This window comes from Phyllobates terribilis, unplaced genomic scaffold (assembly GCF_046119375.1).
Source record: "Phyllobates terribilis strain yellow unplaced genomic scaffold, ASM4611937v1 Scaffold_12__6_contigs__length_324123572, whole genome shotgun sequence".
Classification (NCBI taxonomy): Eukaryota; Metazoa; Chordata; class Amphibia; order Anura; family Dendrobatidae; genus Phyllobates; species Phyllobates terribilis.
In genome coordinates, this window is record NW_027362772.1 from 243627197 (window position 1) to 243654412 (window position 27216).

The 27216-nt window shown below is 43.3% G+C and overlaps 1 protein-coding gene across 2 annotated transcripts in view; it reads left to right on the forward strand.

Annotated features, from left to right (window-relative positions):
* Positions 1-27216, forward strand: part of PRDM2 (PR/SET domain 2) — a 114705-nt gene that overhangs the window by 18888 nt on the left and 68601 nt on the right. Inside the window, exons 3-5 of one of the 2 annotated variants that reach the window (XM_073656758.1) lie at positions 3372-3489; positions 15763-15866; positions 24723-24875. In XM_073656758.1, coding sequence (XP_073512859.1) covers positions 3372-3489; positions 15763-15866; positions 24723-24875 — 375 coding nt within the window. Of the gene's footprint in view, positions 1-3371; positions 3490-15762; positions 15867-21895; positions 22005-24722; positions 24876-27216 lie in introns of those variants that run through there. The other variant, XM_073656759.1, reaches the window with a different exon arrangement.

Consider the following 27216-nt stretch of genomic DNA (forward strand, 5'->3'; position numbering starts at 1 on the left):
AGGTCCTGTGCACGCGTTGCAGATTTGTCGTGTTTTTTTCTGCGCAGATTTGCCACAAAACCTGAAAGCTTTCCTGATGCCAACAAAGTAAATGAGAACCCTGAAGTCTCATGCACACGTTGCTTATTTGTGACTTACAGATTTGGTGCAGATTTAAATCAGCTGCGTGTCAATTCTTTTAGCGTTTTGCTGCAGATTTCTCCCATACTAATGAGTGGGGAAAAATGTGCTGCAAAAACGCATTAAAATGGAAAACGTGGCAAAACGCACTTAATTTATTCTGTGTTTTTCCTGGCAAGAGATGCAGAAATTTCTGCGCCAGATGCTTAACATGTGCACATACCCGAAGTAGTTTTTAAATTATCTTAGTGTAATAATTCTAAAGTTTGTAAAAAAAAAAAAAAAAAAAAGAAAATGTGGTTTGTGTCATCATTTTCCCAGATCCTTAACTTTTTATTTTTTTCCCATTTTTTTTGTCATCAGCGGCTGTGTGAAGGCTATTTTTTTTATTTGTACCAATGGCACCATTTTGTTATCCCTGTACTGTGACATCACTGTATTATCCCTGTACTGTGACATCACTGTGTGTATTATCCCTGTACTGTGACATCACTGTGTGTATTATCTCTGTACTGTGACATCACTGTGTGTATTATCCCTGTACTGTGACATCACTGTGTGTATTATCCCTGTACTGTGACATCACTGTGTGTATTATCCCTGTACTGTGACATCACTGTGTGTATTATCCCTGTACTGTGACATCACTGTGTGTATTATCTCTGTACTGTGACATCACTGTGTGTATTATCTCTGTACTGTGACATCACTGTGTGTATTATCCCTGTACTGTGACATCACTGTGTGTATTATCCCTGTACTGTGACATCATTGTGTGTATTATCTCTGTACTGTGACATCACTGTGTGTATTATCTCTGTACTGTGACATCACTGTGTGTTTTATCCCTGTACTGCGACATCACTGTATGTATTATCTCTGTAATGTGACATCACTGTTTATAATCCCTGTACTGTGACATCACTGTGTATATTCTCTCTGTACTGTGACATCACAGTGTGTGTATTATCTCTGTACTGTGACACCACTTCTTACATTGTATAGTGTTTGCGTTTTTGTTTTTTTACTGCTGACAGCACTTTCTTTTCCGCACTTTCTTTTCCGCACCAGTAACCTCCCGCCTTATTTTTCATTTCTCATTCATGAGAGACATCTGAGCTGTAATTTTTCCCCTATTTATTCTCTCATCCTTGATGTTTGGTATAATAACATCTGACTGTCAAAGGCATAAATGCTGGGACATGAGTCCTCCGCCTACGCCGGTCCTGCTCTGTGCTCACTGTACTCTGTGCTGATGGGGGAGACGTTTAATTAGAGGTTACATTGATCCTGATTAAGCTGTGGCGGATGTGCAGCAACGAGGGCTAAATAAATGTGCATCGATCCCCTGCCACCTACGAGTTGGTAACACAAATTTTCAACTTAGAGGGGCGATGCCATGGTGTCTATTCTTGTGTAGGATCAGCTGTACTACATTATTATACAATATTACTCTGCCCTTTAAATATTTATTTCAAAAGATCGGTCGACCGTCTAATGTGTATTGGGGCCTCCCGACGTTCCCCCGACTTTCACAGATCTGACCAATTAAAATTGGAACTTCTGGCAACTAATTTGTCAACAAAACTGGAAAGGAATACGGGTTGTCCTTCGAGAATAATTTTTTTTCTTTTACTTTAAATGCATGTATTTAGGGATAAAAATAATTTCTGTAATTAGGTTTCATTAAAATTGTTTCACTTTTTGCCTTCTGTAGCCTAAGTGTTGCACTGTCAATTGATGGCTGAAGAATGGTTTAACTGAGAAAATGTCAGTGAGCTCTGTCTGACTCTGCGCAGTGGGGGAGTTTCTTTGTTTTGTTCTCTGCTGTTTTATGAGCACAGACCTCATTAAAGTTGAATACACAAGGAGACAAAGAGTCAGTAAAAGCAAAATAGTATAACATTTTCAAAGAAACCGAATTGCAAAAGTGATTTTTTTTTTATACCCAAAATAACATGCATGTGTATATATAAAAAAAAAAAAAAAAAAAAAAAAAAAAAGAAAATCCCAGAAATGAATAACCGCTTTAAAGGGAATATTTTGGCAGGTTTTTGTTATTTAATCTCACAGCAGCATGATCTAGGGGCTGAGACCCTGATTCCAGAGATGTATCACTTAGTTTACTGGTTTCAGCAGTTCTGTTTTCTCTGCTGCAGATCTAGCAGAGCTCAGAATGCTGAGCTGTGTTTAACCCCGCCCACAACACCGATTGTACACTGTATATTGACAGAAAGCTGCCAATCAGTGGTGGGGGGGGGTTAAACAGAACAGCAGGACAAGAAGGCACCAGACACCTAGTCCTGTACTGATTAATCTCCTGCTGATAAAACCATTGATTTTATTGAAACAGCAACACACAGCCTAATAAGTGACACATCACTGGAATCGGGATCTCTGCCCCTACATCATAGTTCTCTCAGATTACATAGAGAAATCTGCTGACAGATTCCCTTTAATAGATTGATTGGATATTTTTTACTTATTTTAAGTATTGGTCATCCATATCAAAGTAGTGGACAACCCCTTTACAAGGGTATTCCCAAATTTTGAATTTATCCCCTATTCATAGGATAACTTCCCGCTGGGGGTCCGACTGTTTGGACCCTCCTGGATCCTGAGAAGTGGACCTCTGTAGAGCCCTGTGATTGGAGCAGTGGTGGATCATGTACTCTGCTGCTCCATTCATTCTTATAATAGTGCGGATGAACGCAGCATTCGCCCATCTCCGGGAGCCCCATTAAGAATTAATTGAGCGGCAATGTAGATGATCGACCAGTTGTTATTTCACATGAAATGGAAATGTTTTCTAAGGCTATGTTCCCGCATGTTGTGTTTTTTTTTCTGTGAGAAATCTGCAGCAAAACTGATTTTTGGTCGGAAAACAGCTGCGTCAAATCTGCAGGTTTTGATGCGTTTTTTGATGCGTTTTTTCAGCTTTTTTTTTCACTGTCCTTCTGTCTCTATTTATGCATTTACTTTAAAGTTCTGTGAAAAAAAACACCATTCTATTTTGCCATCAAAAACGCAGAAAAAATTTACCTGCGTTTTTTTTTTTTTCACCACCCAATCTGACTTGTCTGCCTCTTGGACGGTCAGAGGATAGGACGGTTACCATTTTTTGTGTGATATCTACTGGTTGGAATATCTTAAGTGTTACCGATCTGCTCCATTTTGCTTGGGGGCTTCTGATGACAAGTTGTGTGTTTACAGATGGTAATTAGTTCTTGTATTCCTGCTTTGACTTGTAGGATGTAGTAAAACCTCCAGAGGTAGCGGAGACGTTGGCTGAAGTGCCTGAACATGTTCATAGGGGGCTTCCCGAAGAAGTAGTGCTCGCCCCCTCCTCTGTTAATCAGTTGAGACTGGGTAAGTTCAGAAAACTGCAGCGTTTTTATTTATATTCTTCTATTATAGCGTGTCTTATCCATTACTGTGATCGATAGCTTCAACCAACGCCATGACGTAATCATCAATCATAACGCTTTATTTGGTGTTATTCCCATTGTCATACGCCATAGCTTATCGCTACGATATGCCATCACTTAAAGAAGTTTTTCCCAGAATCTATGGCGATCCTCCGCTAATCCTGAAAACGGGGCGCTGGAGCCCTGAGACTAAGCCTCTGCAGAGCCCGGTTTGAAGGTATTAGCGGGTCCCATGTTTGACCTCGTTACATTCATTGTTTGTAGGATTAGGGGAAATGACGAAGCGCTGTGCCCGACTTTCTTCAAGAAGACCCATAGACCATGAAGGGAGTGGAGGTCAGGCATGTGCACCGTCAATTTTTTTGAAAACAAAGCCTTGCTGAGTCCCTTTTTCGGGATCGCTGGTGGGGGTCCTGTGAATCAGACCCCCAGTGATCAGCAAGTTATCCCCTATCCTATGGGTAGATGATAACTTCAGATTTTGGGAAAGCCCCAATGATCACTGGGGGAATAAACTTTGAGCCCCCCTAGTCGTCTTGAAGGACAGTAGCTCTGCTTTAGTGCTACGTCTTTTTGGCAGTTTTTTGAATGGTGCCCTGCTACAGCTAGTGGCCCCTCTAAAAAAAAAAAAAAAAAAAAAAAGGAAGCGCTGTGATGGGATTGTGGCGCTAAAGTAGTACTGCGGCCTCGTCATTCTCAGGATGGTGTCCCAGAGGTCAGACCTCCGGTCATCATTGACTGATGATGGCATATTCTAGCAATATGTTACCCCTTAATGCAATGGGAATACTTCAGTTCTCTAGAAGGGGAGATCTATTTTTTTGGGCATTATTGCCTAAGTGTATACAGACTTAAAAGGGGTATACCCATCTCCAAGATCCTATCTCCATATGTAGTAGGTGTAATAATTAATAATAATAGCAGATACCTCCAATTAGAAATGTAGTATAGTTCTTTTGATCGCTTTCCTCATGTGCAGGCATTGCAGGACCTTAGGTATCCATGGTTATGACCACTAGCAACTAGCTGTCACTATATCAGTGGTTGTAACCATGGATACCTAAGGTCTTATAATGCCTGCACATGAGGAAAGAGACATAGAAATATAGCATCGTTTTTCTGATTGGCTAATTGTAGGTATTTGATAATATTATTATTATTATTACTACACCTACTACACTTTGGGATAGGATTTTGGAGATGGGAATGCCTCTTTAAGGCTCAATCAGATGTCCGTGCACATCGGTCCGGGATCAGACAGCTAATCCACAGACTGGCCTGAGCATGACAACCCGAGCATGACTACATCATGTATTTCTATGAGGTTGGGAGAGCAGCGGCCAGTCCGTGCATTGGGGTCCAATCTGAGACCAATTTGCACTGATGCAGTGTCAGATTGAAGAGCATTGGGCCCACCAGAGGATTTGATTCTGAGGGCCCACCTTTCTCCCCCATTCAAGAGCCCCATAATATCTGCAAGGTTTGCACTATGAACTCTCCTGAAGGAGAAGCCAGGGCCCACCGGAGGATTCTCCAGTTGTTTGGTGGGCCAGTCCAACCCTGCACTGACGTCTAATTGAACCTTAACTCCATAGAACTTGTCCATTACAAACATCGTAGTGTAAGTTGCCGCAGTGGAGATCCCCTTTAACAAGGTTTCATTGATGGGTCTCTCTGGTGTGACTAAGTATCATTTCTCATTGACATCTGTAATGTTTTAGAACTGATGGAATCCCGATCTATGCTGTGTGCACATGTTGTGTATTTGATCCAAATTTTTGTGCAGGAAGACTACAGTGTAAAATACGTAAGTTTTTGACATTTGAATGGGTACAAAAACGGGTCAAAAAACGCTAAAATAATTGACCTGCTGCTGATAAGAAAAAACACTCTGATGGTTCAAATCTTCAAGGAAAAAAATAAGCAGCGTGTGCACGAGATTTCAGAAATCTTTTACCGTACTTTGCTGGTACTATACAACGCTGTTTATTTCCCGCAGAAAAAAATGCGACAAAAACATAAAGCTTTTGGGTTGGTTGATTTTTGTTTTCTCATACGTGAAGCACGTTATTGTTTGTTTTCAGTGTGCTGGATTCATTTTTGGTCTGTGTGTTGGTTTTTACAATCTTTTTGTTTTGTTGCACCTTTTTTTTAACAGTCCAAACAATAGCCGTCACTCACATCTTCTAAAAAGAATTGCTCCCAGGCAACATGTTTCAGACCTGCATGGTCCTTTGTGAAGCCTGTGCAGGTCTGAAACATGTTGCCTGGGAGCACAGCTGATAATTCTTTTCTTCCTTTTTAATTTTTGTGCTGTTGTGTTCAACCATTTTTTGTACCTTTTACATTACTGGATTAATAAAGCAATTCTTTTAAGAAGATGTAAGTGCCGGCTATTGTTTGGACTGTTTTTGCTGGAGTATTTTGCCGTTCACCAGGATAGGTGAGCTGATTGCTCCTTTTTTACATTATCTGTTTTTAACGTGTGCAAAAATAAAATTGTATCTTCTCCTGTGCAATAAGCAGTAAATTATGACCAACGCTTGGATGACATTCATTTTTTTTTCACGGGGCCATTGATTTCCATTGGCGAGTTTGATTTGCAACATGGATCAAAGTAGGACATGATACGGAGTTTTTTTTTCTTTCTTTAGCAGAAAATCAATCCACAAAAAAGGACAGTGACAAGTGAAAAGGCAAATTCATTAGAATAATTTTTGGTACAAAAAAACAGAGTAGTGCCAGGAAAAAGTTGGAAAAATGCTTAAGGCTATGTGCGCACGGTCAGCATTTGGAGCAGAAATTTCCTGTGTGTTTCCGCATCTCCTTGGCAGGAAGAATGCATGCGGATTTTCCACTGGGTTTTGCCGCGATTTCGCCGCATTTTTTGACGCGGTTTTTGATGCGTTTTTTTTTTAATTGTTTTTGTACATCAATGAATGCTTTTTGGCGCTAAATAAAGTTATTTGGTGGGACATTGCTTAAACCCTTGGATTACCGTCAGAACTGGGGTGAGTATATTGATTAATTTAAATGATTAAAGAATGTGTCTGTTGTATTTCAAATAAAGTGTTTACTCTGTGTGTGTGTGTGTGTGTGTTTATTTAACCCTTTATGTTATTTTAATTAGGTTTGGTCACAAAGAGGTCTGATTGACACCTTTTCATAACCATACAAAAGAGCTAGGTGTCAGCTAATCCCATTAACCCAAACTTCATTAGCATTTCTATCCACGTAATTTGTGTCTGCTGTGAGCTGGTATTTTTAGCCTGGGAAGGTGCCATTTGCAAACATGGTCCCTGGTCATTAATGACAGCTCACAGCTGGTTCGTTAGCCGCTACTTCCCCACGAACAGCAACAAGCAACGCTTTGGATGGAGGATTTTTTTGTTGCGTCCAAAACTCGGTGTTCTAATGCCGCACTTTTGTCGGTACATGTGAATCCACTGACTATAATGACACTTCAATCAGTCAAAATCTGCAGCGGAGACAAGCGTGTCCGCTACAGAAATTGACACGCTGCGGGTGAGTTTGGGTACGTGGCCACGGTCAGGAGCCGCTGCAGGTTTAAAGCTGTGTGTTTATACGGCGTCAAACCCGCAGCGTCCAGATGTTACAGCATAGTGGATGGGATCTCTAGAAATCCCATGACCACTATGCTTGCATCAGAGGCTGCGGATCACCGGTGGACACTGACATGCGGTGCATCTTTCAGGACTGCAGCATGTCAAATTCTCTTGCGGAGTTGCTAGTGTCCGCAACAGAAATTTGACCACTAGAAAGTATTGAATGCGATAAATCCGCATGGTTGAGTGTACTCATGTGGATTTACCTGCGTTCAATAGAATGCAACGTTTTGACCGCAGCAAAAAATATGCGTCCAAAGAGCTGCTACGTCCGGATCGTTGGGCACCTAAAATAGTAAAAAAAAAAAAGTTGTGGGCTCCCTCATCATTTTATAACCAGCAGATGGAAAGCCGACAGCTGGGGGCTGATATTGGTAGCAGGGGAAGGGGCCATTAGAGCCAACAATGTTCTCTGATTATTAATATCAGCCCTCAGCTGTTTTTTTTTAGCCTTTACTGGCTAGATTACCAGGGGACCCAAGAAAAAAATTAATGTAGGGTCTCCCTATAAAATCTAACCAAAAAAGGCTAAACAGACAGCTGCGGGCTGATATTAATAGCCAGGGAAGGGACCATGGATCCTGGCCCCCTCTGTGGCTATTAATATTACCCCTCAGCAGTCCCAGAAATGGTGCATCCATAAGATGAGCCAAATCTGGCGCTTGGCCTCCGCTCTTCCCACTGCCGTATAGCAGTGGCGAGTGGGGTAATGTGGTTGGGGTTCACGTCAGCCTTGTATTGGCGGCTGATGTGAGGCCGTCCATAAAACGCCCCATTACTAACTGCGTATTAAAATGGTTGCCGCCTTTTCAATAAAAACACGGCCAGCATAAAGTATTTTAATGAAATAAAAAACACACGGTTCTACAATTTTTTTTTATTACCCTCAGTCCCCGAATCCCTCGATCTCCTGAAAAAAACGTAAAATAACAAACAACAATATCGCTCACCTGTCCTCCGTCAACAATGTAGTTCACGATTACGCCAACGAGTGTCCCATGGTGATCCGGGTCACTTCTACAGCAGTGACATCAGCAATCACTGATGTCACTGCTGTAGAAGACAGCATTGTTGTAATGCACACGCCGGGCTGAGCGTGTGATAGTAGTGATTCCACTGGACCATGCCGGAGAGTGAATGCCTGGAGGGGCGTAACTAGGTATTCGCCCGATCCGACCAGGGTCGCACGACGGCATACGACGCCAGTGCACCAAGGAGGAACCGAGCAGAGGGACCAGGTGCTACTCCAGGACAGACCCCGGACACGGCTGTTGACCCACACAGGGGAATACAGGAACAGACTGGTAGGCTGGCACACAGACTGGTGGGTATAGGCAGGCACGACTGGTATGCAGGCGGGTATGCAGGCAGGGGGGTACAGGCAAGAGTGCAGACAGGGAGGCACTAGCAGGTAGGAACACTGGCGGGATAGGACCCAGTACACACTGGGACTCAGGAACAGAACCACAGATGTGGCGGACAAACACAGCAGAGAGAGGCCGCCCAGAGAGGTGAGCGAGAACAGGGCAGGACAAGGCCGCCTGGAGCGGTGAGCAAGAGTAGAGCAGGACAAGGCTGCCAGGAGTGGTGTACAAAGGGTCAGAGCTGAGCGAGACTGCCGGAGCAGCGAGCAAAAGGATAAGAGCGGAGCGAGACTGCCGGAGCAGCGAGCAAAAGGATAAGAGCGGAGCAGGCTAGAACCGCCGGAGCGGTGAGCAAAAGGATAAGAGCGGAGCAGGCTAGAACCGCCGGAGCGGTGAGCAAAGGAGTCAGAGCAGGCTAGAACCGCCGGAGCGGTGAGCAAAGGAGTCAGAGCAGGCTAGAACCGCCGGAGCGGTGAGCAAAGGAGTCGGAGCAGGCTAGAACCGCCGGAGCGGTGAGCAAAGGAGTCGGAGCAGGCTAGAACCGCCGGAGCGGTGAGCAAAGGAGTCGGAGCAGGCTAGAACCGCCGGAGCGGTGAGCAAAGGAGTCGGAGCAGGCTAGAACCGCCGGAGCGGTGAGCAAAGGAGTCGGAGCAGGCTAGAACCGCCGGAGCGGTGAGCAAAGGAGTCGGAGCAGGCTAGAACCGCCGGAGCGGTGAGCAAAGGAGTCGGAGCAGGCTAGAACCGCCGGAGCGGTGAGCAAAGGAGTCGGAGCAGGCTAGAACCGCCGGAGCGGTGAGCAAAGGAGTCGGAGCAGGCTAGAACCGCCGGAGCGGTGAGCAAAGGAGTCGGAGCAGGCTAGAACCGCCGGAGCGGTGAGCAAGGCAGAGCAGGGGGGACAGGGCTCTGTTCACACGGAACAGACAGGAAGAGAAAGGCAGAGCCAGATACCCACAGGGTACTTGCAGTGAAGTAGCGAGTGGACCACAAACTCACAAACAGGAGTACAGAGACAACAAGCAGGAGTTAGGTACGAGTTCAGACTCTGCAGAAAAAGGAAGGGAACGGACATAGAGGCAAAACAGGTAAAGGACAGGAGAGAGTTCAGACTGGAACTGAGTGTACGGAGGAGACCGACACTGCAGCGGGATACAGGAGCGGGTCTGGGAATACGGCCCCCAGAGAGGCGGGACGAACAGGCAAGGAGCGTGTTCAGACAGGACAGACAAGATGCAGGAGCGGGTCTAGGTAATCGGCCCCTAGAAGGCAGGAGGAACAGGCTAGGAGCGTGTTCAGACAGGCCTGGAAATACAGCCTCCAGGAGAGGCAGCAGGCAAGAGTACACAGACAGGACTCAGTTCAGACACGGGAACTGATACCGCAAGGCAGGAGACATAGACAGGACTCAGTTCAGACACGGGAACTGATACCGCAAGGCAGGAGACATAGACAGGACTCAGTTCAGACACGGGAACTGATACCGCAAGGCAGGAGACATAGACAGGACTCAGTTCAGACACGGGAACTGATACCGCAAGGCAGGAGACATAGACAGGACTCAGTTCAGACACAGGAACTGATACCGCAAGGCAGGAGACATAGACAGGACTCAGTTCAGACACGGGAACTGATACCGCAAGGCAGGAGACATAGACAGGACTCAGTTCAGACACGGGAACTGATACCGCAAGGCAGGAGACATAGACAGGACTCAGTTCAGACATGGGAACTGATACCGCAAGGCAGGAGACAAAGACAGGACTCAGTTCAGACACGGGAACTGATACCGCAAGGCAGGAGACAAAGACAGGACTCAGTTCAGACACGGGAACTGATACCACAAAGCAGGAGACATAGACAGGACTCAGTTCAGACACGGGAACTGATACCACAAAGCAGGAGACAAAGACAGGACTCAGTTCAGACACGGGAACTGATACCGCAAGGCAGGAGACAAAGAACGGGACCTGGCACCTTCAGAGTGCAAGCACACACTGAATGAAGCACTATGCTCAGGCAGGGATAGATGGGAGCAGCTGAGCTATATACCAGGTGACAGACAGCAATAGGCTGAGGATGCACAAGGGGTGTGACCCACAGCAGGTACAAAAAGCAGGAAGTGATCGGGCGCCGCCCTTAAGCAGCAGAAACAGACAAACAGACAGCAAGGAGGGAAGCCAGAGAGACATTCTGGACTGGAGATCAAGTGCGCGCTCTTGCATAGTGGGAGATGGACCACCATGCAAGGACGCCGCCAGGTATGTTACAATTGTATACTGACAGGGGTGATTTTACACCTCTATCAGTATACATAGCTGTGCAGGAGGTCACTGGAGTTCATCAGCTGAAGATCATGTGATCAGCCCCGGTGAACTTACCACCATGGGAACTTTCTTCTGAAGGTTCCCACGGGGAGGTCACGTGACCGATGAGCTGATCACTGATGTCACCACAGGTCATGGCAGCTCAGTATACTGCTGGGAGTGAGCCCGCTCCCCGCAGTATACCGCTGGCCGCCGGGAGCATCAGAAGGACACCGGGGGCTGCCGGACAGGTGAGTATGAGGTGTTTTTTTTTTTTTACTTTTTTTTTTTTTTCTTTTAACAGCGGACACGCTGGCTCTGCTGAGGAGAACTACTGCTCCCCTCAGAAGCTCTGCGCTCGCTGTTATCAGCGGGAGCGGCGGTCGAATGAGAGGAGTAGTAGTCCTCTCCAGACCCAGGTACCACCTGCAGCGCGTTTCCGGCCCGAATTTGCGCTTTAATTGAACAGCAGCGAATCCACAGGTATAGATATTATACCTGCGGATTTGCTGCGGTTCAATGCAAGTCAGTGGGCGCGAATTTGCGACGGAAATGCACGAACAATGGACATGCTGCTTTTTTTTCCGCAATGGTAATCCGGAGTGGAAATTTCTGCATCATGTGCACAGCACATCCGGATTACCATTGCTATACCTGGCGGACCTATTAACAAGCGATTTCGCAGCATTTCCGCAGCGGGAAAACCACTGCAAAAACGCATCAAAAATGCTTTGTGTGCCCATAGCCTAAAATACTCTTTTATGTGATTTTGATGCTTTATTTTACTATTCACTTGAAGGGGTGAAAAATGCTGTAAAAACCCTGAAACAATTGACCTGCTGCAGATTTGAAAATTGTCTCTTTAGAGAGGAAGAGAACTAGGACTCTAGTGCCACCTATTGGAAGCAGCAATCCTAAAAGTCGATATCTACTCTTTAACGAGCCTTGTCATATCACTTAGGATAATGGCCAAAACCAAAATCTTAATTTGCAAACACTGTGTTTTGGGGTACTGCCCCTCATCAGTGCAAAGTGTGAGATATGATTTGGCTGGGTGAGAGGCATCTGACCGGTATCCAATGTTTCTCCTTGTGGAGATTGACATGATAAGCATGTCAAGGTGAGGAGCCTTTTAAGCCGCAATGCTCCTCTGGCAAATATACAAATTGTCTCTTCAGAGAAGAAGAGAACTAGAACTCTAGTGCCACCTATAGGAAGTCAGACGCCTCTCACCTGTCCAAACCAGATCTCACCCTTTCAACTGACGAGGGGCAGTACCCCGAAACACAGTGACTGCAAATTGAGATTTTGGTTTTGTCTATTATCCTAAGTCATTTGACAAGGCTCGTTAAAGGGCCTATATTGACTTCTAGGATTGCTACTACCTGTAGGTGGCACTAAAGTTATAGTCGTCTTCGTCTCTGAAGAGACAATTTGCATTGCGGCTTAAAAGTCTCCTCACCTTGACATGCTTAACATGTTCGCAAGGGGAAACGTTACTCTTTGGATGCAGATTTGAAAAAAACACTGCTGCTCAAAATACTCAAGGAAAAAAAAACTCAGTGTGCTTGAGATTTTAGAAAAATCATCAGTTTTGCTGTTACTGTAAAACACTGTTTTCAGCAAAAAAAAGCAGAATGTGAACAAGGCTGTGTTTGCGTTTACAATTAAGCTGTGATGATGCTAATTCCATCAGATGTGATGGTAGAAGCAGCACTATCTGTCCTGTGAGTATCATTGATGGCCCCCAAAATGTTAGACCCCCCATTATAGATTGATGGGATTTGTTGGGCGCTGTGACACCTTCAAATGTGGCTTCCGTTGTATATGTGTGAACATGGTCTTATTTATAACGGAGGTCTGTTGATTCTGGTATTTGTTTTAAGATTAGAATATCTATTTATTATGCTTGCCTGTATAGGGCCAACATATTCTGTCGTGCTTTACAGACATCGCTGTCCCCATTGAGGCTCACAATTTAAATCCCTTATCACTATGTCTTTGAAGTGTGGGAGGAAACCATAGAGAAGAATCTGAAAGCGTTGGCAAAAGCTTTAATTGGAGGCGTTGATGTAGAATCCCAATTACCAGACTGATACTGGCAGGAGCCACACACACAATCCTGCCTGATGTCACCTCTGGGGCATTGCGTAGCCATCATGGCGCCTTGTCTCTAGAGTTGTCAAACCCCCCCCTGACTCAAATACATCAGAGTCTAATATTGGAAAATACCCTGGAGAGCAGGAATACCGGGAGCCGTGCCACTTGTAAGCCTGAGGCCAGTGCTCCTACCTCACTGAATGGCAGAATGAGGATCTCGGTCCTCGTACGATGAAAGGTGAAGGAAGAGTCCCCTCCGTTATTGCACATGACCTATCTCAACATCTCCAAGATCCTATCCCAATATGTAATGGGTGTAATAATAATAATATTATCAAATACCTCTGATTAGAAATGTAGTATAGTTCTTCTGATTGGCTGTGTCGCTTAACCCATGTGCAGGGCACTGCAGTAGCTTAGGTATCCATGGTTATGATCATTCATATAGTGACAGTTAGTTGCTAGTGGTCGTTACCATGGATACTTGAGCTACTTCAATGCCCTACACATGAGGTAAGTGACATAGGTTATCAGAAGAACTATACTACATTTCTAATCAGAGATATTTGCTAATATTATTATTATTACACCTTCTACATACTGGGATAGGATCGTGGAGATGGGAATACCGCTTTAATATGTTCTGATAGGAGATGGCAGATACATCTATGCCCACTAAACAGTCCAGTGATGTGTCAATTGATTGAGCAAAAGTTTTCAAGCGCGGAGTCTAAATCGCACGTCCAACATTTGGCCTATCAGAAGTGGTTATAACGCTCCGGTGTAGCTTTCCGACTTCGTATAAGTCTAAAGCTACCAATACACATCACGTTTTGTCATTTAAAAAAAAAAACAAAAAAAACTGATGCGTTTTAAAGCAAGTATATCCGTTTTTTTAACACACACGTTGCTTTTTTTAATGATCTGGAGGAACAGTATCAGGAAGTCATGTGACTTATTTTCTGGGAAAAAAAAAAAAACATGAAAAAAAGTATGAAGAAACAGTTGCAAATGTATGACATCAGTCTATATAATATTAATAATATAATATCAGTCTTCCTTAAGCCATAATGTTCTCAAAAAATCAAATAAAAAGTCAGTGTTTCATGTTTTTTTTTAAAGCACCGGAGACTTCTGTACAAAAACGGATCAAAATGAATATGTGCACGGATGTCAACTGCACACCAATTTAACATATGTTTTTCCACTTATATGTTATGTAAATAGAAACGTATCCAGTTAAATAGGTTTTTTATTTTTATAGATATACAGATGGAGCATCATGTGCAACACAAAAACGTGGTGTGAATCGGACCTTAGATAATTTTTTTGTCTGAACCCGTTGGTTTTGTTGAGAACAGCTAATGTGTTTGGGGTTGTTCCGACTCTGGAGAAGAAAAGATCAGGAGTGTTTTATATTGAGGAAAAAAAAGTTTTAAAGGCTAAACGTAGTAATCTTTTATTACAAATGTACATATCCTAAGCATTTAACATACAATAGATAAAAATTACAAAGGATGACAAACCAGAAAACTGGCAAGCTAATGACCTAAGTGGAGAAGGTGCAATAAAGTAGAAGTATAATATACAATCAGATATGGCCAATAAGCAACATATAATCGAACCCAATATTCAGACATAAGAAGTGTGCAATAATACGTATTAGACACTATGATCATAAATAGCACCCCCCAATGTGTCCCTATTCATTTGTTATCAGAAGAAAAAAAATCACCCTTACCCATAGTGGAATGTATCAAGCCAGATCACCAGGAATACACAAAAAGCCCCAACGCGCGTTTCGCTTTCAATTTTCTTGCTACCTCAGGGGGTTTATATTAACATGCCTGATTATTTTCTTCACAAGAGATATTCATCATCTATTATGTTTGCTTATATAGCACCATTAATTTTACAGCGCTTTACAGACATTGTCATCACTGTCCCCATTGGGGCTCACAATCTAGATTCCTTATCAGTATGTCTTTCAAGTGTGGGAGGAAACCGGAGAACCCGGAGCAAACACGGGGAGAACATACAAACTCCTTGCAGATGTTGTCTTTGGTTGGATTTGGATCCAGGACCCCAGTGCTACTGGAGTTGTCTGGCAGTGGTCCCCCCCCCCCCCCCCCATTGAGAACACTTGTTGTGTGTGTGCAATTATTGTATTTTATCATTCTATATTTTGTTTTGTCAAGATTTGATAAAGCTTATGTGACAGTCATCCATCTCTGCTGGGGAAGGAGTGTCATGTACCACAGGGGACCGGCACCCCCCTTGGTTCTTTTATAGTATCTTCTTTTGGTGCCTATTGTGTGAACTTATAATAAAGCACTTACTGCAATCACTGAGGACCTCTAGTGGTCAGACCTTGAAACTGTTTTTGTCAAGCATTGGAGGAATGTTGAGCTTTGTAGTCTTTTCATAATTTATTTTCACTATTTTAAAAATTATAAAAGCAGTATACAAATTGAAAAAAAAAAAATAACTCCAGTTGTTAAAAAAAAAAGTGCTTACAGCTGGAACTTCGCTACAGTTGTATATTATTGCTAAAAATCTCTGTTGTCCTAACACTTGCTACAATGTAACCCTGTATTTAGAATATCAGCCCAGAAGACTCTATATTAGTACATTATTGTAGTAAACGCTCGGCTGTGATAAGAGGTTCACATGGTTTTTAATGTACTCATTTGCGGACAGAAAGGGAAGATCTAAAAAAAAGGGGGATTATAATGAAAAGTATATTAGAAAGTTGGGGATATATAGAGATGGAGATCAGGAGACGGATATCAATTAGTAAATGTGACACCCATTATTATTCTAGGTATTTGGGCCAGAAAGCTGCTTCCAAGAGGCAAGAAATTTGGACCTTTTGCCGGAGAGAAGAAGAAGCGTTCTCAAGTGAAGAACAATGTCTACATGTGGGAGGTAGGGGGCGACCTGTTACACGGGGGCGTTATTCTCCTCCTCGGAGTTCGTCAGCCATGTAAAGTGATAGCAGCTGAAATATGGATTTATATTTTGGGTTCTTTAATAGGAAATTTTGTCTGGAGGCAAAAAAAAAATCATCTCTGTTTGTAATAAATGATGAAGTCTGATTTCAGAAGACGTAATATCCGCCTATCATCTGATAATATCCTATATTGTCCCAAGTGAGTTGTATATACTCCTAAAATGATCCAGAATATTTACTATAATCTATTGTGATGTCGGATTAAAGTGATTGTCTGGCCAAAACTAATGGAGGGGGCTGTCTGTCTATTTCAGTAGCTAAACAAGCCCCCTCCATTTTCACAACTGATGTATGTCAATTATATATATTTTTTCATGGTGTTATATATTTTTGGGGGTTAGTTGTGGCACGGTAAAGGTAAGTAAACCACAAGTTTTCTGGATTTTTTTTTTCCTTATAGTTGTAACGTTCATAAGAGCAGGAGAGGGGTGTACTTATTTTGCGGGAAGCAGTGAACTACCACGAGCATGATTATGTACTCACCCATCAGACATTCATGGCTTATCCACTGAATAGACCATGTCAGATGGGTGAGGCTCCCACCTCTAAGACTCCAATTGAGAGAATGAAGCCCACCCTGTATTTCCTGGCTTTTTATTTGTTGCAGTAATGTCAGTCTGGTCTTCAATTATTTGCCCCAGCCAGTGTCGGACTGGAGTGCCAAGGGCCCACCGGTAAGAATGACTCTGAGGGCCCCCTATAAGCAAAATGCAGACATTACATTGCCCTCATTCATAAATGTATCTCTGCTTCTATATAATATACTGGATGGTTTGGTAAATGAATGATTACCTGTTGCCTTATCTATACATGGGGAATCAAGTGTATAGTGCCAGCAGCTGCTCATATAGGGGAGTAGGGGGCCCACCGGGGGATTTACCTGTTCCCCCATGGGCCAGTCCGAGTCTGGCCCTAGCATTCTCATAGTACTTTCTCTTACATGAACATCCTTTATTAAAGTGATGGTTGACGTCCATGCAGAGGTAACTTGTTTCTACCATGGAACTAGGAACGAGTGAGCATATTACATACGTTACTGCAGTACCCCGATCATCAAGAGAAGATGTGCACAGTATCAGAAAGTGCCGTTGTTTTCAGCTTAAGAAAAAGTATCCTATGTATTTTTAATGGTACAACATCACATAAACAGATCGCTACAGAAATCACAGGGTCCATGGCAAAATGTTCTGCTTCTTTTCAGACAGTCCTTAAAGGGGACTATTTTATGTTTTTACTATGGGACTAAGAACTAACAAGCAGGTAGTTGCTAACTGCCTGACTGTTCTGCCCGGTGCAGATCTCTGCCTGCACAAAGAGGTCACGGACCGCTCCTGTCGGCGATTCTGCGGCTTCCGCTGACGTCACGTCGACAGAGCAGCTTCTCTTCCTCTCTGCTCTGTTGACGGGGCGTGACTTCTCGATGTCATGCTGATTGTCAGCCGGCTCCCCGCTGACTAACTGTGGGGAGCCAGCTGTCAATCTGTACGCCATCAGCAGTCACGCCCCGTCGACAGAGCAGCATTGAAGAAGAAGCGCAGCTCTGTTGACATGAAGCTGCAGGATTGGCGGCAGGAGTGGTCTGTGAGCCTGCGCCGGGTAGAACAGGCAGGCAGTTAAGAACTACCTGCGTATTTGATCTTAACTCTATAGTCAAAAAATTAAAATTATCCCAGAAAACACGTTTAAAGGGGTTGTTTGGTAAAAATAAGTTATTGCATTACCCACGGGATAGGTGATCGGTGGGGGTCCAACCGCAGGGACCTGCACCGATCTTCAGAATGGGGAACTTTTATGCCTATTTGAATGGAACAACAGTGTAGATGCTCAACCCCCTCTCCATCTACTCCCTGTGCTCGACTTTTTCCAGCAGCCCTGTAGAGAATGAATGGAGAAACAGTCAGGCATCTCCATTTTGTAACGGAGATACAAGTACCCCGGCCGGGGTAAATATTCCCCAATCTGCCTAGCAGTTCGGACCCCCACCGATCAGAAACGTATGACTTGTTTTGTGGGTAGATAATAGTTTGTTTCCACTGGAGCTAAAATATCGACCGAAAGTTGTTGCCACTAGGGGGAGCTCACTGCAGCTGAAATTATACAGGCATTATTGAAATGGGAGCTGTAAATATCAGCATGCTGTAATCTCCCGTGGCAGCGGATGAGCTCCATTACTAGTGATATCCAAGAACCTTCCCTGTGTTGTATAGCAGTCCCGTGGTCTCTCCATTGATGTTGTAGACCCCAAGTATTAGCACCGCCTGTTCTGATCGCTTGGATTGAACCTACCATTACTTCTCATCTGATGTGAGATGTTTGCTCGTATTGAGAACTGCTGTAAGGTTCTGCGCTCTCTTGCTACGTGTATGGGGCGCGCAGTACGTAGAGGACAGAAAAGTCATTTATATTGCATTTCATTTCCCAAATCAAATCCCAGCAGCTAGCGGCATTTGATGTTTGCTCCACACCAGGATTTCACAGCGTGAATACTTATTCACGAGACAAGGTCATAATGATGTCTCGGAGACAACTCCTTCTTTTCACATCACAAACGGAGCTGCGTGCGGAGGAATGTTTGATATAAATGAAGCGTATGAAACCCAGAAAGCTTTGGAACAGTCTCCTGCAAAGACAAAGTGCTCACAGAGCCGACTCCGTAATTGGAAAATGTCCTTGTGCTGCAGTTACCTTCAGCATCAAACAGGATAAAAGTATAAAAGTGCCCCCATTACAGTCTGTATACTCCTACTACACATCTTTAAAGGGAATGTGTCATCAGAAAATGACCTGTTTAAATCAGGTTTTATGTTAAATTAATTTTTTTTACGTTTCATATCACAATCTGTATTAAAAATAAAAGTTCTAAATGTTGAAATTTTCACACTGTTTACATGGGGATTTTTAGACTCTTATTTCGTCTTGTTTCAGGAAACAACAAATGCGCAATGAACTGACTAACCCTATCTTTTCTATTGAAGCATCTAATGAGCGTGTGCAAGGGAGAGGGAAACGCCTCCTATTGTGATTGGTGGATCCTGTCTTATCAGCTGTGTATGGAGGCGTTACCTATCTTTGTAACCCTGACCTTGATGATAATGAGCCTGCTGAAAACTTTTGCTAAAAAGAGAGGAAGTATGAGTCTAAAATATACCTAGTGGCCAGAGTGAAAATTGCAAGGTTACTACTTTTTGTTTTTTAATATATGAAATAACCTAAAGACTATGTAAAAAAAAAATAAATGTAACAAACAAACCTGATTTCAAACAATAAAGTAATTTCTGATGAAAGCTTCCCTTTAGGAGAATCTATCAACTTAAATAAATAAACTTCCTAACATTGCCATTTATATTACAAAATCACAAGCTAGCCCTAGCCTAAATATAAAGGATTGCAAAAAAAATTGGAATCTAATTATTATGATGTGCTTCACGCATGGACAACTGTCCTGCAATGTCCCATCTGACTTCGATACGAGAGTGTCCATTTATCCACAACACGTTCGATCTATTTCCCCCAGATCCTCCGTCCTTAGCTCTGGTTAGCTCCCATAGAGCAAAAGACTCGGTCACTGGAAAGCCAACAAGCCGGATCCTTCTCTCCCACAACATCATTGTCAAGGAAGGAAGAATCCAGCTTCCTCCATAAACTTCACTGTCAGCTGATCCCATCCAGTCCATTGTGTAAGGGGCCCTTTATTTACCAACATAACATACTGTATGTTGGGCGACGATCAAAGGAGAAAGAACAGCCATTGCAACCATTGGAAGGTTTTATTTTAAAGTTTTAACCCCTTAACGCAATATCACTACATGTACGTGACTTTAGGTTTGACCCCGTGTGGAGGGGGCTCAGATCCTGATGCCAGCTATATTACATAGTCTGGATCTGTCCCTAAGAGCCGCGGCCATAGATGAGCTCCGATGGCGGCTGTTAGCCATACAGACCCTGCCGTTAATCTCTGAGCGCAGTGTTTTAAATGGTATGTGTGCCAGAGGTCCCTGCCTTCCATCGGCCCCCCGCATGGCATCTGGGGGACCTGAGAAGGGCCCGGTCACTGCCATCATGGTAACCTTACGGCTGAGCTTCATAGGAGAATGTGATTTGTCCTATGTACTGCAGCACTGGTATTGTGGTATGTAGAATAAGCAGTGAAATGATCGCATTGACAGCTCAAAGACTCTATTGATATATTGAGTGGGGATTTGTTTTTTCTTTAATTTTAATGGCAACTATTTTTAATGCCATTCCACTTTAAGGGGTTCTATATAATTAGAAAAGATGGGGTTGAGCTGTAATACCAGTCACAGCCTACAATCAAGGGGGGCACTATTTATTTAAAGAAAAAAAACTTTTTTAATTTCTTGGATATTTAAAATAGGTCCTATTTATCCTTCTTTTGCATTTGCTACGGTATTAATATGCCTGTAATTTGTCAGCATTCTCTGATTCCACAACCTGAACATTCAAATTTTGTTTCTAACCACTGGCCAAGAGAACCAGAATTGGGGACCCTCCTCTTTTAAAGGGAACCCCACTGTTAATCTTCAAGTAAATAGCGCTAAAACTCTGTGTAGCCGGCTGATTTGAAGTGCAACAAAGCACTGTGCTGATCCAACAGTATCGGCGCTGGTGCTCGCATGACATTGTTATGCACTGCCCCTACATGTCCGAGGAAAGTTTGGGTGAAGCTGCACACCAGCGGCCATTTATCGGTTGCATCGATCACTTGAGCATCGGGAGATCCAGCCATGACATTGCTGAAAAGGCACTGGACCGGTGCAGGAGGTGAGCATCCTTTTTATTTATTTATTTATTTATTTTTTAATCAATAGATCTTTGAATAATAATAAGGTCCACATTTGGATGTGTGTTTAAAAAAAATATTCCTGTGCCGAGATAATCTTGAGACACAACCATTACAGCAGGGGCACATTTATAAGATTTTCTCAGCACAGGAACATTTTTAACACATCCAATTGTGGAAGTTATTATTATTCCAAGGTCTATTAAATAAAATGTACTTTGTTAGTGTGAAAACCCCTTTAAGAAATGGTTGCCCAAGAAGTGGACAGCCCCTTTTAATAAGCATAGGAATAATATTCATTAAAGGGTTTATCTAGGTCTTCAGTCAGTCTGTGACTGCAGACTTGTGACTTCTCACAGCACAAACAGTGTGCGCTGTCAGGATTCTCCGGTTCCGGCGGAGAGCTCGACCGGCCACATTCCGACTAGACATGTGCATCCTCACTTAGTTATCTACAGAATTTCGTGATAAACCTCGACACCTCCTTTTAAAAATAAACTTTTTCTATAGCTGACATGTCTGAGTAGACCTTTTGGAACAATAAATGGGTTGCATTATTTTTCTGATTGACCAGCATTAGATTATACATTGAGGTGTGTAAACCTGGTATCCGATCTGGACCCCAAAGAGGTCACTTATAGATGTCCTCATATGGAGCAGAATGGACTTTGACTCTCCTCCGTTACCGATTCCGAGGTACAACTGTAACCTCTGCATCCCCCCATAGTTATACCCTTTTATACCATGGCATTTAAATAGGTTTGGTTTCTAACCTGTCTATATGCAAATATTTAACATGGTTATTCCTATACGGTTTACATCCATGACGCTTTTAGAGGGTTGTCCAGGATTGTCCACGTCTGCCCATGGGTTGCGTTTGGCATTGCTCCACTGCCCACTTCAAAATTAGATCCAGCAAATGCTCTTTCGAAGAAATCAGTAGACCCTTTTTACTGGACAAGTTGGACAACCAAAGCAGAATATCCATGATTACTTTCCAACATCAGGTTTCTGTCCTCACCTTGGTGTAGTCACAAGTTAATGATCTCCATTGAAGGGTTTCATCTTTGATTTTCAATTTTCATGCGTTTTTTTTTTCTGAAGAACCTTGCACCATCTAGTTGCTCTTCTTTCTTTTTCTAGTTTGTTAATACCACTCTGGAGATGTGGTCTACAGAAATGAATGCATTACTCCAGATGTGGCCTAACTAAAGCTCTTTAAGGTGGATTCCTTACCTTTCGCTACCTGCTGGTAATATCCATACCTGTGTATCCCCGTGCTGCTGCCTTCACTCATTGCCTGGCTGCATTGCTTGCTTATGTTTTAAGTCTTTTGTGACTATGAATGTTCCTAAAAACACATCTCCTGCCTGAACTGATGATTAGAGCCAGTAAAATTTAGAAAGCCGTCCGTACAGTATATTTCTTAGCTTATCATGCTTAAAGGGGTTCTCCATCTAAGTTTTGTTTGGGAGAAACTTCATCTATAACAGACTGAAATGGTAAGGGCTTGATTTATGCCAGCTCGAGAACCATGCATTGGAACGAGTGGAAACCACTTATTTTCAAGTTTCCATAAATCCTGATCTTCTCTTTGGGGAATATCTCACATGTAGATGGGGGAAAAAAAACTGATCCTTTCCCAGAATTGTTGAGGGTCATGGTCAAGAAATTGTTGGATAACCTCCTTTATGTGTGGCCCCCATTAGGACACAAGACACAGAAGACCCAAAGACTAAAGAAGTTTAGCTAATGGACCCATGATTGCACTTCTTACATAGAAGCAAGAGTCCTAAGTGACTCTCCAAGGAGTCTTAGGACTGGCACTGTTGGCTTTCTCATTGGAATTTCCGGGTCCAAGATGAAGATCTCAAGACGAAACCCCTTTTTTTGGTGTTGAAAGCTGAACCAGCGCTCAGAGGCAGAGGAAATATAAATGAACGGCTCATGGAATATATGGATGGGCCTGAGCCACCAGAGAGCGCCGCTCTTTAAACGGACTAATAAAGGGGGGCCTCTCTTTTTAGTGTCTTCATGGCCTATTGGGGTGTTTGGAAAGAGATTGTCTTTTTAAAAAAGTAAGATATTTACCTGCAGACTATTGGCAGATGAAGGTACATTTTGGGTAGATCTGTTAAAAAATATGATTGCCATAGAGCACATACTCCTAAAATAAGCTCCATCTGACATTGATCTTCAGATAAACATCTGCGTCCTATGACCGCTTAAGACTTAAAGGGGTATTCCCATCTCCAAGATCCTATCCTAATATGTAGGTGTAATAGTAATAATATTAGCAAATACATCCAATTAGAAATGTAGTATAGTTGTTCTGATTTGCTATGTCTTATCTCATATGCAGGCATTGCAGGACCTTAGGTATCCATAGTTATGACCACTGATATAGTGACAGTTAGAGAGTTGCTAGTGGTCATAACCATGGATACCGAAGGTCCTGCATATGAGGAAAGAGACATGGCTAATCAGAAAAACTATACTACATTTCTAATTGGAGGCATTTGCTAATATTAGTATTATTACACCTACTACATATTGGGATAGGATCTTGGAGCCGGGAATACCCCTTTAAGCGGACGGTGGCTTATCTCACCTAGAACAAAAGTATCTGCAGTCTGATATTGGACCTGTCAGATCCTTCTTCTCCCCCAACATCATTTGTATGTGGCCCCCATGAGTTTAGCTTTGATAGACCATTTCCCAAGTGTTTTTATCTGTTCCAACCCTGGATGCAATTATTATGATGTGCTTCACGCATGGACAACTGTCCTGCAATGTCCCATCTGACTTCGATACGAGAGTGTCCATTTATCCACAACACGTTCGATCTATTTCCCCCAGATCCTCCGTCCTTAGCTCTAGTTAGCTCCCATAGAGCAAAAGACTCGGTCACTGGAAAGCCAACAAGCCAGATCCTTCTCTCCCACAACATCATTGTCAAGGAAGGAAAAATCCAGCTTCCTCCATAAACTTCACTGTCAGCTAATCCCATCCAGTCCATTGTGTAAGGGGCCCTTTATTTACCAACATAACATACTGTATGTTGGGCGACGATCAAAGGAGAAAGAACAGCCATTGCAACCATTGGAAGGTTTTATTTTAAAGTTTTAACCCCTTAACGCAATATCACTACATGTACGTGACTTTAGGTTTGACCCCGTGTGGAGGGGGCTCAGATCCTGATGCCAGCTATATCACATAGTCTGGATCTGTCCCTAAGAGCCGCGGCCATAGATGAGCTCCGATGGCGGCTGTTAGCCATACAGACCCTGCCGTTAATCTCTGAGCGCAGTGTTTTAAATGGTATGCGTGCCAGAGGTCCCTGCCTTCCATCGGCCCCCCGCATGGCATCTGGGGGACCTGAGAAGGGCCCGGTCACTGCCATCATGGTAACCTTACGGCTGAGCTTCATAGGAGAATGTGATTTGTCCTGTGTACTGCAGCACTGGTATTGTGGTATGTAGAATAAGCAGTGAAATGATCGCATTGACAGCTCAAAGACTCTATTGATCTATTGAGTGGGGATTTGTTTTTTCTTTAATTTTAATGGCAACTATTTTTAATGCCATTCCACTTTAAGGGGTTCTATATAATTAGAAAAGATGGGGTTGAGCTGTAATACCAGTCACAGTCTACAATCAAGGGGGGCACTATTTATTTAAAAAAAATACTATTTTAATTTCTTGGATATTTAAATAGGTCCTATTTATCCTTCTTTTGCATTTGCTACGGTATTAATATGCCTGTAATTTTTCAGCATTGTACCAGGCTGCTCTTTGGATATATTATGTTTGCTTGTGCCACCTTGACGCTGCCATCTGCACCGTTATTAAACCCATGCTAAGTGTTACCACCAGCTACTGACTTTTTTTTATTTTTTTTTGGGTCAGCAAAGTCTGCTCTCTTTTTGTATTTGCTGCATCACTGTTTGATTTGTTCCCTTGTGTTTTAGGTGTATTATCCGAACCTGGGCTGGATGTGTGTTGATGCCACAGATCCACTAAAAGGCAACTGGTTGCGGTATGTGAACTGGGCTCGCTCAGCAAAGGAGCAAAACCTCTGCCCTCTGGAGATCAACAGAGCCATATACTATAAAACGCTGAAGGTATGATGTGGTTAGTTTTGTGCTTTTATTTTTGCTGTTTAATCTCTTAAAGGGAATCTTTCACCTGTATTTGCTACCCTATTTTACAGCTGCATAATGTAGGGGCAGAGACCCTGATTCCAGTGATGTATCACTTACTGGGCTGCTTGCTGTAGTATTGATGTAATCCCTGTTTTATCTGCTGCAGATCTGGCAGTTCTCTGCATGCTGAGCTCTGTATAACCCCGCCCACACTGCTGATTGGCTGCTTTCACTTGTGTGGGCGGGGTTACAGAGAGCTCATCGGTTTACTAATCCTCTAGTAATAATCTCCTTCTGATTAAAACTGATTTTATCAAAACTACAACAAGTAGCCCAATAAGTGACACATCGCTGGAATCAGGGTCTCTGTCTCTACATTATGCTACTATCAGATTAGGTTATAAAAACTTGGTGACAGATTCCCTTTAAAATGTATCATTAAATAAAACTTGAGTCATATCTGGCTCCTATGTGCCTCAAATGGGAGACTATGGTGGACAATTAGAATCCATTATAGTCTATGGCCCATCTTCTTCTTTCCAGAGTTAAGGCCCTGTCACACTTAGCGACCCTACAGCGATCCCGACAACGATACGACCTGTCAGGGATCGTTGCTGCGTCGCTATGTCATCGCTGGTGAGCTGTCAAACAGGCAGGCTCACCAGCGATCAGGGGAGCAACGACATCGTGGAAAGAATCTTTCCACGATGTCCTGCTCCAGGGTTACCAGCCTGCTGAAGCAGGAGCAGGCTGGTAACCATGATAAACATCGGGTTACTAGGGGCACACGCGCACCTAGTAACCCGCTGTTTATCATGGTTACCACTCTGCTACGGTGAGCGGGAGGTTACCGCTCACATAGCAGAGTGGTAACCATGATAAACAACGGGTTACTAGGTGTGCGTGTGCCCCTAGTAACGCGCTGTTTATCATGGTTACCAGCCTGATCGCTGGTCACACACAGCGATGTGTGCTGACCAGCGGGAGGGCAAAGACCAAAAAATGGTCCAGGACATTCTGCAGCGATCAGCGACCTCACAGCAGGGGCCTGATCGCTGCAAAGTGTCACACATAGCGACATCGCTGGTGAGGTCGCTGTTGCGTCACCAAAACCTTGACTCAGCAGCGATCTCGCTAGCGATCTCGCTATGTGAGACGGGGGCTTTAAGCCGAGGGAGGGGGGGGGGGGGTTGAGAAACACAGAGACCTTTTAATTCTGGAGATAAACCTCTCCAGGGGTCCAGCCACTGGGATCTCCGGCGATCAGATGATAATTCCTAGGGTGAGTTTCAGACAGACATTTCCCCCTCAGTGACCACTGCAAGAGAAATATACTATTACATTGCGCTCATCTAAAAGAATCTGGGTCCATGAAATGTAGGGTGGGCTTTGCCTACCATAACTGCTGCTGTTACTTAGCTCCATCCGGATCGATCACCAAACTTCACAACGCAAACGTCAATACATAGACCTGATGAGGCTGGTGTACTTACTCTGGAAATCCATGCCAGAATGACTTTATTATACTGATATTAAAACGAGCATTTTATGAGTCCATACGGGATCCAAATTTTTTTTGTGCACCCATAGACTCGAAGTCTCAGAGATTAGTGCATGCTGCGATTTTCTTCACGCCGACATTTTGACCGTGGAAATAATAAAACTGTCAACTGAACTATTTAATAAAATTAGTCAGTTTTTATTTGTTTTTTCATATGGTCATGTTACATAGTGAAAAAGTGAGAGAGAGAGCGAGCCTGGCCTGACTGATGGCTGCAGCTTGTACTGAGCTGTCTAAGATCTCAGCAGGGAGGAGGGCCACTGAGCATAGATGGGTGGATATTGAGTTGAAACTTTCCCAAAAGGATTATACAAACATTCTGACATGGATATCGCAGAAAGTACACCAGCCTCATCAACTCTAAGGTCTCTTTACACAATGTATGCCATTTTGTATTGTTCAACCCCATGTGTCGTGGTGGTGTTGGCCATATTGATATTAGGTTAGGTGAACAAAGAAATCACTGAAAGGAAAGATTGCAACCTGAGACATGACTATGAAGCTGAGTCCTCACCTGACCCCGGGTTATTGATTACCTCCCTAGCGTACGGCACTGAATTGCTTCCAACGTGCAGATACAACTTTCTGGTTCGTGAACTTGTCAAACAATAACTTATTGTAACTCTAACAAAGAAAAAAAGTTATACATTGTAGAATGATACTGACAGAGAATCTGTCGCCTCCTGGTTTTAGTTAAAAGGGATATTTTGTTTTTTGTTAATTGCACACAATTGGGGCGCAAAAATCATTTTTGCAATT